The following is an 11,974-nucleotide window of genomic DNA, read 5'->3' as shown; positions in this document are numbered from 1 at the left end:
TCTCTCTCTCTCTCTCTCTCTCTCTCTCTCTCTCTCTCTTCTATACATAACATAACATAACACAATGAACATGTTTTTCTCACTTGTAAGTGTTTAACTACTGCAGTACAATGCTTAGTGTACTGTCCACTCTGAGGAGGTACAAATGAAACCATTTGTACCCTCTCAGAGTTAAACTATCCAGATGTTATATGTATGCTGGCACTAATAATATAGCCTACATATTATGTAGGTGACCAGCAAAGTTACTCCCATACCTGTCTGTCTGTCTGTCTGTCTGTCTGTCTGTCTGTCTGTCTGTCTTCAATACTGCTGCTAATTCGTTGATAATTCCTTTTTGTCCGTATTGTGTTGCTTCATGAAAGAAACCGCAAACCAACAATGAAGGATTAAAAACGTAAAACAAATCAAAATAAATGTCAATAGTGGTGTAATAATAAAGTAATCCAATAACCATGTTAGCATGTTACGTAATTTCCCTCCAAAACCCATGCTGGAATCGACATGACAACTGTCTGCTCCACAGTTGCCATGCCAGCTGTCACAAACGTCCCATTGGAAGTACATAGGTTTAGTTTAATATGTAAACCTGTGATGTGACAATGAAGTTGATTTAACGATGAAATATCTAAAAAATAAAACACAATGCAATGTCCAAATTGTCTAAACTACAATGCATAATTAACCACAAAAGAAAAATGGCAAAAGTAAAGGTTTAATTTTATAATTATCACTATTATTATCATTATCATTATTATTATTATTATTATTATTATTATTATTATTATTATTATTATTACCATTATTACCATTATTATTATTATTAATTAGTAGTAGTAGTAGTAGTAGTAGTAGTAGTACACTAGAAGTAGGAGCAGTAGTATATGAGTAGTAGTAGTAGGAGTAATAGTAGTAGGAGTAGTAGTACAGTGGTAGTAGTAGGAGGAAATATTAAAATGTGTGACCTCTCAAGACAATTTAGCCTTATTTGAAAATTAACAAAAATGGTACAAACAAGCTCACAAAGCTTGTAGATGGGCTGTTTTTATTATGTATTATAATAAAAACAGCCTATCTACAAGCCATGACATTCTAAAAACATTCTAAAAATAGGGACGCCAGATTGAAAGAGGTTAAAAGCCTACACTTTACCTTCAAGTAGTGGTCAAGTTCAGTGGTGGATCCCTGCAGTTCTGTGCAGTAGGCTTGTTGAATGCAGTGTGTTTGCGGTGAAGGTTTGAAGCACACTTAGTAAGCTAAGACAGCCAATGGTTGGCCTGTACAGTGGCATAGTGACACGTGACAACTGGACAGCTGTCACTTATAAGAGACTGACTGCTGCACAGTAGTGCACACCACGGTCAACTGTACACTCCTGTCCGTCGTTCCACCCCTGGTCAGTTGGTGGCGGTAATACACCATCAACCAAGGGTGAAGTGATGTGGTCCAACTACAGTAGGCCTACTACACTCACACTGTTAATTTGTAAATCAGAGAGTACAAATCCCTTTGGTTAGAATTTACAATTAGTAATTTAGCTGCTGTCATCCACACTTACAGTAGACTTACAGCGACTTACAGTAAGTGTGCAATCAGATTACAGAGTATATGCATGAACCTTAACAAAGTAAATAATACAGTCACAAGAATGCAGAGAGAACAACATGGTATCCCATAGAAACAAGAATACACATTGCAATGGGTTCTGTCAAAACAACATACAAATAATAATCTGTACATTTGTGGTCAGGAAGAAACAAATCTAACTAACAAAAGCATTGAAAGGTGACAAGATGGTATACAAGCAGAGAGGCGTGCTAGGGGGTTAGTAGAGTGAAGAGGTGAGGGGGTAGCCTGGCTTGGCCAGCCTCATAGCGGGGATTCACTGAAGATTCTTCCCCGCATATGAGGAAACATCAGTGAACCCTCGCTATGAATCTGGCCGCGCCAGGCTAGTGAGGGGGAGTCTGAGGTGAGTCCTCAGACTACAGGGAAAATTGGGAGTGAGTCTGCAGTTCTGACTGCAATAGTTAGTTAATGGGTAGTTTGGAGAAAAAAAAGGTTATACCACAGGTGGTTTTACATCTATAAACCTGAGATGTGACAATAGAGATGATTCTGATTATTCCACAGTTTGGGGGCCAAGAGGGATACGATTCTCTAGAACTGACGTCAAGTGGGTCTTGAAGTGTCTTTAAGGTATGGGGGTTGCCATGCTTGTTGCCTTGGGCAAATGTAGATGGTCTGATATCGATATGTTATGTTTGGTATTCGTTTAATTCAAAATCAACTAGAAAAAGTGCCCCTCGGGGCACAGGTCTCCACCAGGGCAGGTGTGGCCTCCTGGTGGCGCTATAACAGGCCGTTCTGGAAAGTTTGGGGCAGAGGTTCATCGTTGGCATCCAGGGAGTGTGTGGAAAATTTGGCATCGACCGGGTTAAAACCCTTAGACTCCCGTTGACGGAATTGACGGATTTAATCAATAAGGTCTAATATTTCTACAACTGCTACAACACCTGTATATCCAGTCATGTTGGGGCTTAAACAAGAAGTTCAAGGATAAAATTAAGTCTGATAATGATGTACGGTGCAATGTACAGTATGTACAGTATGGGAAAGTCGTGGTGGGAGGGGGACTTTACCTTTGTTTTTACAGGGGCCAGTTTCAAAATGCAGCAACCCGCGTAGGTGCTCTTTGAAAGCGGTCTTGAAGGAGTCTAGGGATTCACATCTCTTAACGGCTGTTGGTAGGGTGTTCCACATTTTAGTTTTGGTGGTTTAAAGACCCCAGTGTTACAAGGAAGGACATTTCAAGTTCTAGGAATACACTGTGTCAGTCTGTGAGACACGAGGTCTCTGAACAACAATATAATACATACAGTAAAGAATAGTCTGGACACTGGATAATCTCCTCATGAACATTTATTGTAAAATCCACCAAATTGTATTTTCCATTGTTTCAAACATCAAAATCTTCCTCATTAGCAAATCCCAGACATGCAAAACATGCTGTCACAATTTAACATGAGATGAACACCAACATATACTATATGAAGGTCATCAATGTGACAACATGTTGTACCCCAGAACCCCCAAATCACAAGTCTTAACTTATACCCTATATACTTAAAACAGACCTGAATTGGCACTGTACTTGGTGCACTCTTTTTCACCCCTTCTACACAAAATCTCTTCACCAAAAATAGCAGATCTACAAGCTCACAACGCATGGCATTGCTAGGCCTTAAATGACGATAGGAGGAGGAGGTAACTTTGTCGCCGTTATGAATTTCCTTTGCTACACTGAAACCTTGAACTGTTTATTTTATTTCTATGTGTACCATGCTCTTTTTACTGTGTTTTATGTGATTCATGTGTCTGCCTGTTATGCCTTGTTGTAAACCAAATCGCCCTTCGGGGACAAACAAATAAATTAACCTGAACCTGAACCTGAACCTGTCAATTATTATTATTACATGATGGCCCAAACGCAATTTTTGCATAATTGTCAATGGTTTCCATGTTGATTTTTTTTTGGAAAGAACAAAATATTAAATGTCTGTGATTTCTTTGTATATTTCAGTTATTCATCATATCTGCCCTCTGCAACTTTTGCAAGCCTAAAAGGGAAACAGAAATACACATGTTCCAATGTACAATGCAAAAAACACTTAAATCATTAATCTCAAATATTTGTGTGAGAATTAATCGTCAACTTAAAGGGATAGTTCAGATTTTTTGAACTTAAGTTGTATGAAATACTTGCCAATAATATAGTGGTTGCAACTGTATTAATTGATTGCCCGAGTCCCATGGTGGGAGTTCTGCTCTGGTTTTGGGCAATATTAAGTAGTTCCGGTCATTTTGTGGGGGGCACTGGGGCCACGCAGTAAAAGTAAATGAATCCACAAAACGAACGTAATTTGTATTGTTGACCTATTTCTAAAATATTAGCGCGACTTTCGTTCAACTTTGACCCCTCTATCACATGGAACTATTTTTTGGGCGTAGTGATATGGACACAAAAAACATAGTTCTGTGTGATTAGAGGGGTAAAAAAAGAACGGAAGTTGCACTAATATTTTAGAAATAGGTCAACAATACAAATTACGTTAGTTTTGTGGATTCATTTACTTTTACTGCGTGGCCCCCAGTGCCCCCCACAAAATGACCGGAACTACTTGATATTTCACCAAAACCAGAGCAGAACTCCCACCATGGGACTCAGGCAATCAATGAATACAGTTGCAACCACTATATTAATGGCAAGTATTTCATACAACTTAAGTTAAAAAAATCTGAACTATCCCTTTAAGTTTGTAATCGTGACAGCGCTACGCATTGTAATGCGTTGTGAGCTTGTAGATCTGCTATCTTCGGTGAACGTTCCCCCAGAATACTGTAAGGATGCTAGGGTTCAAGTGGTTGTTTACCGTCATATGAACATTATGTACAATAACTGATTATTTTGTCCATCTTCTATGATTGATAACATCATATTAGATTACTACTGTACTTAAGAGACAATAAAATAATCATTGCAGAATCACTGCATTCCTATTTGCACTATTAAATGTTCTAGTATATTAGTACAAGACTGATGTATTCCTGGTAGATATCAATCTTGCCAATGTTGAGTAAACCTGAATGCCATAAAATCAAATACAATCTAGTCCCAATTCTAAACATGTTTTGCTTATTTAGCTACAACACATACACATTTGTGTTTCGATAGATTAATATAATATATATTTATACATCTGTTACGAACAACAATGGATTTATTTGAAATTAAAGTTGACTGACAAACCTGTATGAATTATTCTATACACACATTTGTTTTACATGAAAGAAAACCTTTCGCTGCGGATTGGTCTAATCTGTGTGATTGACAGGAGATATGATCAGAGGAGCAGAGTTTTCACCATTTCTAATAACACATGGACTGAAGTATGGATAGAGTCTCTCAGTGAAGGCGCAGCCAGTGTAAGAATAGAGGTGAACTCTGGTCTCCACGTCATAAAAGGAGACCAGACCCTCCTCATAATCCACAAACACTCCCACTTTCTGGAGCTCCTCTCTTACAGGGAGGAGGACACCAGGGCCAGCAAGAGCCTTGTACTCATTTCCATTCCTCAACCATATAGTCCAGTAACCATTGTTGGGACTCAGTGTGATGTCTCCCTTCCTGTTGATGGACTCTCTGGCCACTCCTACTGTCCAGGCAGTCTTCCCTTTTACCTCGACCTCATAGTAAAACCTTCCTGAGGAGAAGCTTTGTTTTCCTAAAACAATGACACATGTAGAGAATCTCTCTGGATTGTCAGGGAGATTCTTCTTTATGTTGTCATCACTCACTTGTTTTCCATCCTCAGATAGGATGAGTTCGCAGTGTGCTGTATCAGGGTCCAGAGTTACATCCACCTCATATTGCTGGATCCTCCTCAGCTCAGCATCATGCAGGTTCTTCTCTATCTCTTGACTGAGTGTCTTCTCCAGCTGAGCCACAGCTGTTCTCACAGTCCCTGCATGTGAAGACTGATGTACATTGACCTTTGTCCAGTCCTTGGTGGGTGGAGGGATGTTGATGGATGTGAAGTTCTGGAGGAGGTGGAGGTGGTCTTCAGTGTGTAAGAGCTGCTTCAGCTCAGAGCTTCTCTTCTCTAACTCTGTGATTTCTTTTTGCAGCTCTTTGATGAAGCCTTCAGCCTGTTTCTCTGTTGTTTTCTGCTTCTCTTCGATCACATCAATGAGCTCAGCCTGGCTTCTCTCAATACAGCTGATCAGAGCAGTGAAGACCTGCACACTGACAGCTACGACTGTATCCGCATCTTTCTTACCGAGCTCCACTGAGCGTCTGACCTCCTTAATCTTCACTTGTCTCTCCTGGATCATCTGCTGAACTTCAGCCTCTGTCTTTCCCAGCTCAGCCTTCTTTCCTTCATATGCCTCTTCCAGAGATACAGTTGTATGTAACTTATGGTCTGACTCAGTGCAGAACTGACAGATGCACATGAGGTCAGTCTTACAGAACAGCTCCAGAGGTCTGTCATGTCTCTTACACAGAATGTCTTCCAGGTTCTTCACAGGGTCGATTAGTTTGTGTCGTTTTAACCCCGGGAGTTTCAGGTGAGGCTCCAGGTGAGCGTCACAGTAGGAGGTCAGACACACCAGGCAGGACTTCAGAGCTTTGGGTTTGGTCTCAGTACAGACGTCACAGGAGACTTCATCTGGTTCAGCAGGTTCTGGGTTTGTGCTGGAAGTTTGTCTCTGCTGCTTTGACTTCCTGAACTGATCGGCCATCTCAGAGAGGACTTTATTAACAGACAATTTTGGTCTCATATTGAAGGTTTCTTTACATAGAGGACACTGACACACATTACTAGTATTCCAGTAATGTGTGATACAGGTGTTGCAGTAGTTGTGTCCACATGAAGTGCTGATTGGATCAGTGAACACATCCAGACAGATAGAACACAGGAACTGCTCTTCAGACAAGAGACTGCTGCTGGCAGATGCCATTTCTACACACTGAAAATAAAAGTGAAAAATATTTAGTTGGATGTTACTTCTCACAGGTATCCGAGTATCTGACTAATTACCTAAAAAAAGGGATTGACACCCACAGCCACAATACTAGAGGGAGCTAGAACAACGATCTGGTACCACACACTTAAATTCTCCTTCTACAGCACTGCCACCCAAGTGTGGAATGCCCTGACCCCCTCCCTCAAAAATGAAGATCACTGGGCGTCCTTTAAGACAGGCCTGAAAAAGTGAAAATCCACCTTTCAGCAGGCCAAAGGGAGAGGAAATGATCACTTCTCCTTTAGACAGGTGATTATCAATAGGCCAAAGATTATTTTCTTTTGTATAGCACCTTTAATGACATCAAATGCAGTCCAAAGTGCTTTACATAAAAAAAGAGATCAAAAAAAGAAAAATAACATTAATAATATTAAACCAGATTAAAAACAATAAGATCAAAAACATGATCAAGAACACAATTTAAAAGGAGGCAAGACCAACATTAAAATAACATAACATCACTACATTTTACACTTTTAGAAGAATTACAGACTCACAGATCTCACACCTGTTCATTCACTTTCACATTTAACCACACAGACTACCTGTCACCTATTTAGATAGATAGTAGATACACACTTCAATAAGGAACCACACATACTCTACCTATTGAAAGATAATATACTAATGTACATTTACAGGTAAAGCTAGAGTAAAAAGTGGATATTTGCTTTTAAAGCTACTGTATATGTGGTCGTTACCTGTCTCACGTAATGGGAGCTTGTTCCAGGCCAAATTGGTCTATAAAAGCAGAAAGATGTTTCCACCTGTTTTTTATAATTCATTTTTGGCACCTCGAGGAGGCCAGCAGCACTTAATGACCTAAGGAGACAGGTTGTGCAGACTCTTAAATGATAGTAGATTTTAGATTTGCTTTTTACGTTATTGGATTCTTGGATAGGCTGTTGAATACACATAAAACTGTGTTGGAACATATTTGGGCAGGCAACAAGAAACATAGGAATTAATTATAAGGTGCTACACAATTTATACCTCAAAAACAATTAAAGGCATTTTTTAATTCTAAAGGTTACCGGGAGCCAGTGATCTTAAAGATGTTAAAACTGGAGGAATATGTTATTTGAGTAAGGCAGAGGGGCAGACAGACAGACAGACAGACAGACAGGCGCATGACAGACGCACACGCACACACGTCTCTCACTAGCCCCATATGTGCCCTCTCCCTACGCTCATTCTGTAGCTCCGAGATGAGGTCACAGAAAGAAACCCCTCCCACCCCGTTCAGAAACGGCGCATGTTTCCACAATTCCCCATTGCTTACCCTTTTCTTAACAATGCACCAAAACCTTGAAGTGACGTTCCGGGTTTACACTAATTCAACGTCAACAACGGAAAAGAAAATCCAACTTTAAACGGTTACACGAGCGTTACAGCGGTTGTTTAGCATGTTTTTCAAGGAAGTTGAAAAGCTTTAGCGCCTCCCCGGCGCCTCCCCTGGTCGAAAATGTCCAACTGACTTCAGTTCACTCGACATGCCCGCGCACACGCACCAATCCCTTGATAAACATGGAAGCGACTGACAAAATTCGCTTCGTAAAGGCTCGGTTCAAATCGCTAGTTGGATTTTCTTTTCCGTTGTTGACGGTAAATTAGTGTAAACCCGGAACGTCACTTCAAGGTTTTGGTGCATTGTTAAGAAAAGGGTAAGCAATGGGGAATTGTGGAAACATGCGCCGTTTCTGAACGGGGTGGGAGGGGTTTCTTTCTGTGACCTCATCTCGGAGCTACAGAATGAGCGTAGGGAGAGGGCACACGCACACACAGCAGCTCAGCTGAAATCATAAAAACGGACTAATATAGCTTAATTAATTAAATTTAGGCTAAATAATTTGGGAAAGTGAAAAACGGGTTTATGATGGTCATGTGAGGAAATCAGGATTAGAGTTTAATAGACAGACTGACTGACAGAGGCAGGTTTCCTTATTAGGATAAATCATTAACTAAATGCAGTACTTACCAATGTTTAAGTTGTCGGTATGTGTGTAAAACGTCTTGTTGAAAGGTTCTGTCTTCTGTAGACTCAGAGAGTAGCCTAGTAAGCCTACTAGAGACTCTAGACTATAGAGTGTCGCTGCCACCAAACTTTTATCTGTTAACTTTCGTTTCTCCAGATTTCATTAGATTCCATTTCCTCACTGAGGAACTGTAGCTGTTAACCCTTTACTGCCACCTGCTGGACAACAACTCAGATTGTGTACACAACAATTTGAGAACCCCAGCATCTAAAATTCCAGCCAGGGAACATTATCCAATCTACAGTGGTGGAAAAACTACTCACATGTTTATATTAAGTAAAAGTATCAATACTGCAATGGAGAACTACTCTGTTACAAGTATAAGTCCGGAATTCAAAATGTACTTGAGTAACAGTACAAAAGTATTGGCATCAAAACATGTACTTAAAGTACCAAAAGTAAAAGTAGGCTAGTCATTGTGAGAATGTCCCATTTCAAGATTTCAAATGTATAAACATATTTGAAAATAGTCGATCTACAAGCTCACAATACGTCACATCCGACGCATTGTGAGCTTGTAGATCGGCTATTTTCAAATGGCAAAAATGTATAGCCTAGGGTTGAAGACTGAAGTGGTTACTGTATGTTTAGTTATAATAATCTGAATCTACAAATTAACTAGTAAGTAAAGTTTTCAAATAAATGTAGTGGAGTAAAAGTACAATATTTGGACCCCAGATGTAGTGGAGTAGAAGTAAAAATATTGGAAATTGGAAATACTCAAGTACAGACTCAACTCAGTTCCAGTTTGCTAAGTGTAAAAGCCTGGCCCTGACCTCCTAGCTGGGAACATTATATTTGCTCTATAGAAAGATGAAATAAATATATCTGCCGCTAGACATATTTAGAGATTCATATCATGGGCACAGTTTAGTTACAGTACGGTAAGAGGATAGGTGGGTAGACTGGGCACCAAGGAAGAGTGGGCACCACTGGGTTAAATTGGCTATTTCTCCCAAAATATATACAAAAAAGTTTGTTTTTAAGAAAGGTATACTTTGCATGATTAGAAGAACATGCTTTAACATTAGACAATTAAGGTCTAATATTTCTACAATTGCAACAACACCTGTATATCCACTTTATCCAGTCATGTTGGGGCATGAACAAGAAGTTGAAGGATAAAACTAAGTCTGATAATGATGTACCGTGCATGTTCACATCATGCCTACATTTTTCAAATAATTTATTTTTTAACATTTTGGACAAAAGAGTGCCCATCTATCCTGAATCCCTTTCGACGTCATGGACTCCGAGGGCCTAAACTTTTATTAGACAGGTGGTCCTCATTATAGTAATGATTATGTCCTGATTGTCCTGTGACCCCCATAGTAAAATGATTTAGCTCCCGTTGTCATAACTGTGCTGCAGGAGAAACACTCAGTGGTGACACTAGGGCAGGGGTTCTCAACCCGTGGGTCGCGACCCCTCGGGGGGTCGCCAAATTATTTTAGGGGGTCCCCAAATTATTAAAAAAAAAAAAAAAAAAAAAAAAGGGTTTTTTTAAAACTTTATTTTCACGATTTTTCAAAAATAGCAGACCTACAAGCTCGTAGCGCGCCACTCGGTGGCGCGCTATGAGCTTGTAGATCTGCTATTTTTCAATAGCTAAATTATAACAATGCTTAAAACACCAAAAGGGGTTCCCGCCCAAAATGGTTTAAGGTTATTGTAGCAGTCAATTTATATTGGGGGTCGGGAGGGGGCGGGGCGGGGCGGGGGTCCCGAGACATTGCCAAAGCATTTCCGGGGGTCCCCGGCCAAAAACCTTGAGAACCCCTGCACTAGGGTACATGTTTGTATGGTAAAACATTTCCAGTGACTTTTAATCAGTCAAATTGTGCCACCCTGACCTGATCCCTCAAGGCAGGGGTCATCACCATGCTGGTTTGTGGTGGACGTTTCTGTCAAAATGTGCCACAAAGAGCTACAATAGCCCTGAATGACCACAGGTCTATGTAGATAATGTAGGTCTATGTAGACATTTTGATATTCTGTCTCTCGAACATGTACAGTATAAGGATAAATGTCCACCTACTTTTTACATCTGTAAACTGTCTGTCTGTTATGTGACAATAAAGGTCTCCACCAGGTCTCCACCAGGGCAGGTCATGTTGTGGCCTCCTGGTGGCGCTATAATAGGCCAATGTTGAAAGGGTGCCATTTCTTCATACGCCTTTGATGGCAATTGGATGATTTGAAGCATTTTGTTCCAAAAATGTGTTTTGCAAAAAATAACCTGTTGGTGGCGCTATAACAGGCCAATGTGAAAAGGGTGGGATATATTCCTCAGCCTAGTAAGAAAATGTGTGAAAGATTTCACGTAAATTGCATGCTGCGTTCATGATTTGAGGCTTTTGTTCAAAACGGGGCAATCTTGCAAACTGTGAAAGCCAATTATAGCCAATTAGGATGGAATATGAAATATCGGACAGATCCGACTTGAGCACATGACCATAGAGATACTGTGTAACGATTTGTGAGATTTTTGGACAGAATCTGGAGGAGTAATATCAAAAAATGTGTTTTACAAAAGTCGGCCTCCTGGTGGCGCTATAAAAGGCAGATGTGGAAAATGCAGGTCAAAGGTTTGTCCTTGGCCTCTAGGGAGTGTGCATGCAACGTTTCATGCAGATCGGTGCAGTTTTAGGTAAAAAATGTGAAAAGCTGCCTCATGGTGGCGCTATAACAGACCGTTCTGGAAAATGTGGGGCAGAGGTTCATCGTTGGCATCCAGGGAGTGTGTGTGCAAAGTTTGGCATCGACCGGGTTAACGGTGCCGGAGATTAGCTGGTAACGGACGGACGGAAGGACGGACACACGGACGGACGGAGTGCAAAACATACTCTCTCCCCATGCCTTCGGCCTGGTGGAGACAAAAAAACCTGGTGAGTCCTTGATTGAGAGACTGAGCTCCTCTCAGGTGTTAGGTGTTGGCCTAATAACTGCCCTGTGCAGTGGTTTAATGGCATTTATATCTCGGGGACCCCAATGTATATTGTAAAATCAATGATAATTTAACTCTGAGAGTGTACAAATTGAACCAAATGGACACGATTGTGGTAACAAACATTAAATGCCATTGATAATGAAGGGAAAATTTACGTCATATGTAGACGAGCAAATCGGCTAACCAATCACATAAATCCAGTTGTTCATGAGATGATGTATGATGATGTATAATGATAAGAGCACCCCTCACTTCACACAGGTGTGATTTTTATTTTGTAATGATGTTTAACCACTGAACCCCTTCAGTCTTCGTGTACTTGGACCGCGAAAATAGTGGCCACACGTTGTGAGCTTGTAGGTTTGCTATTTTTGCCCAATGCTCCCGACAGAAGAGGAGA

General features: G+C 40.5%; 1 protein-coding gene across 1 annotated transcript; it reads right to left on the bottom strand.

Annotated features, from left to right (window-relative positions):
• Window positions 1-4,875: 4,875 nt before the first annotated feature.
• On the bottom strand, window positions 4,876-6,522 carry LOC306916399 (zinc finger protein RFP-like; the record flags this gene model as incomplete). Its single annotated transcript, XM_079494237.1, has 1 exon — window positions 4,876-6,522. The coding sequence occupies one exon, from the start codon at window positions 6,520-6,522 to the stop codon at window positions 4,876-4,878; it is 1,647 nt and encodes a 548-aa protein (XP_079350363.1).
• Between the last annotated feature and the right edge of the window lie 5,452 nt (window positions 6,523-11,974).

The sequence above is a fragment of the Electrona antarctica genome (genome assembly GCF_951216825.1).
Source record: "Electrona antarctica genome assembly, chromosome: 23".
Taxonomy (NCBI): domain Eukaryota; kingdom Metazoa; phylum Chordata; class Actinopteri; order Myctophiformes; family Myctophidae; genus Electrona; species Electrona antarctica.
The sequence above is the reverse complement of the archived record's forward strand: the minus strand, read 5'-3'. Positions and strand labels throughout refer to the sequence as shown.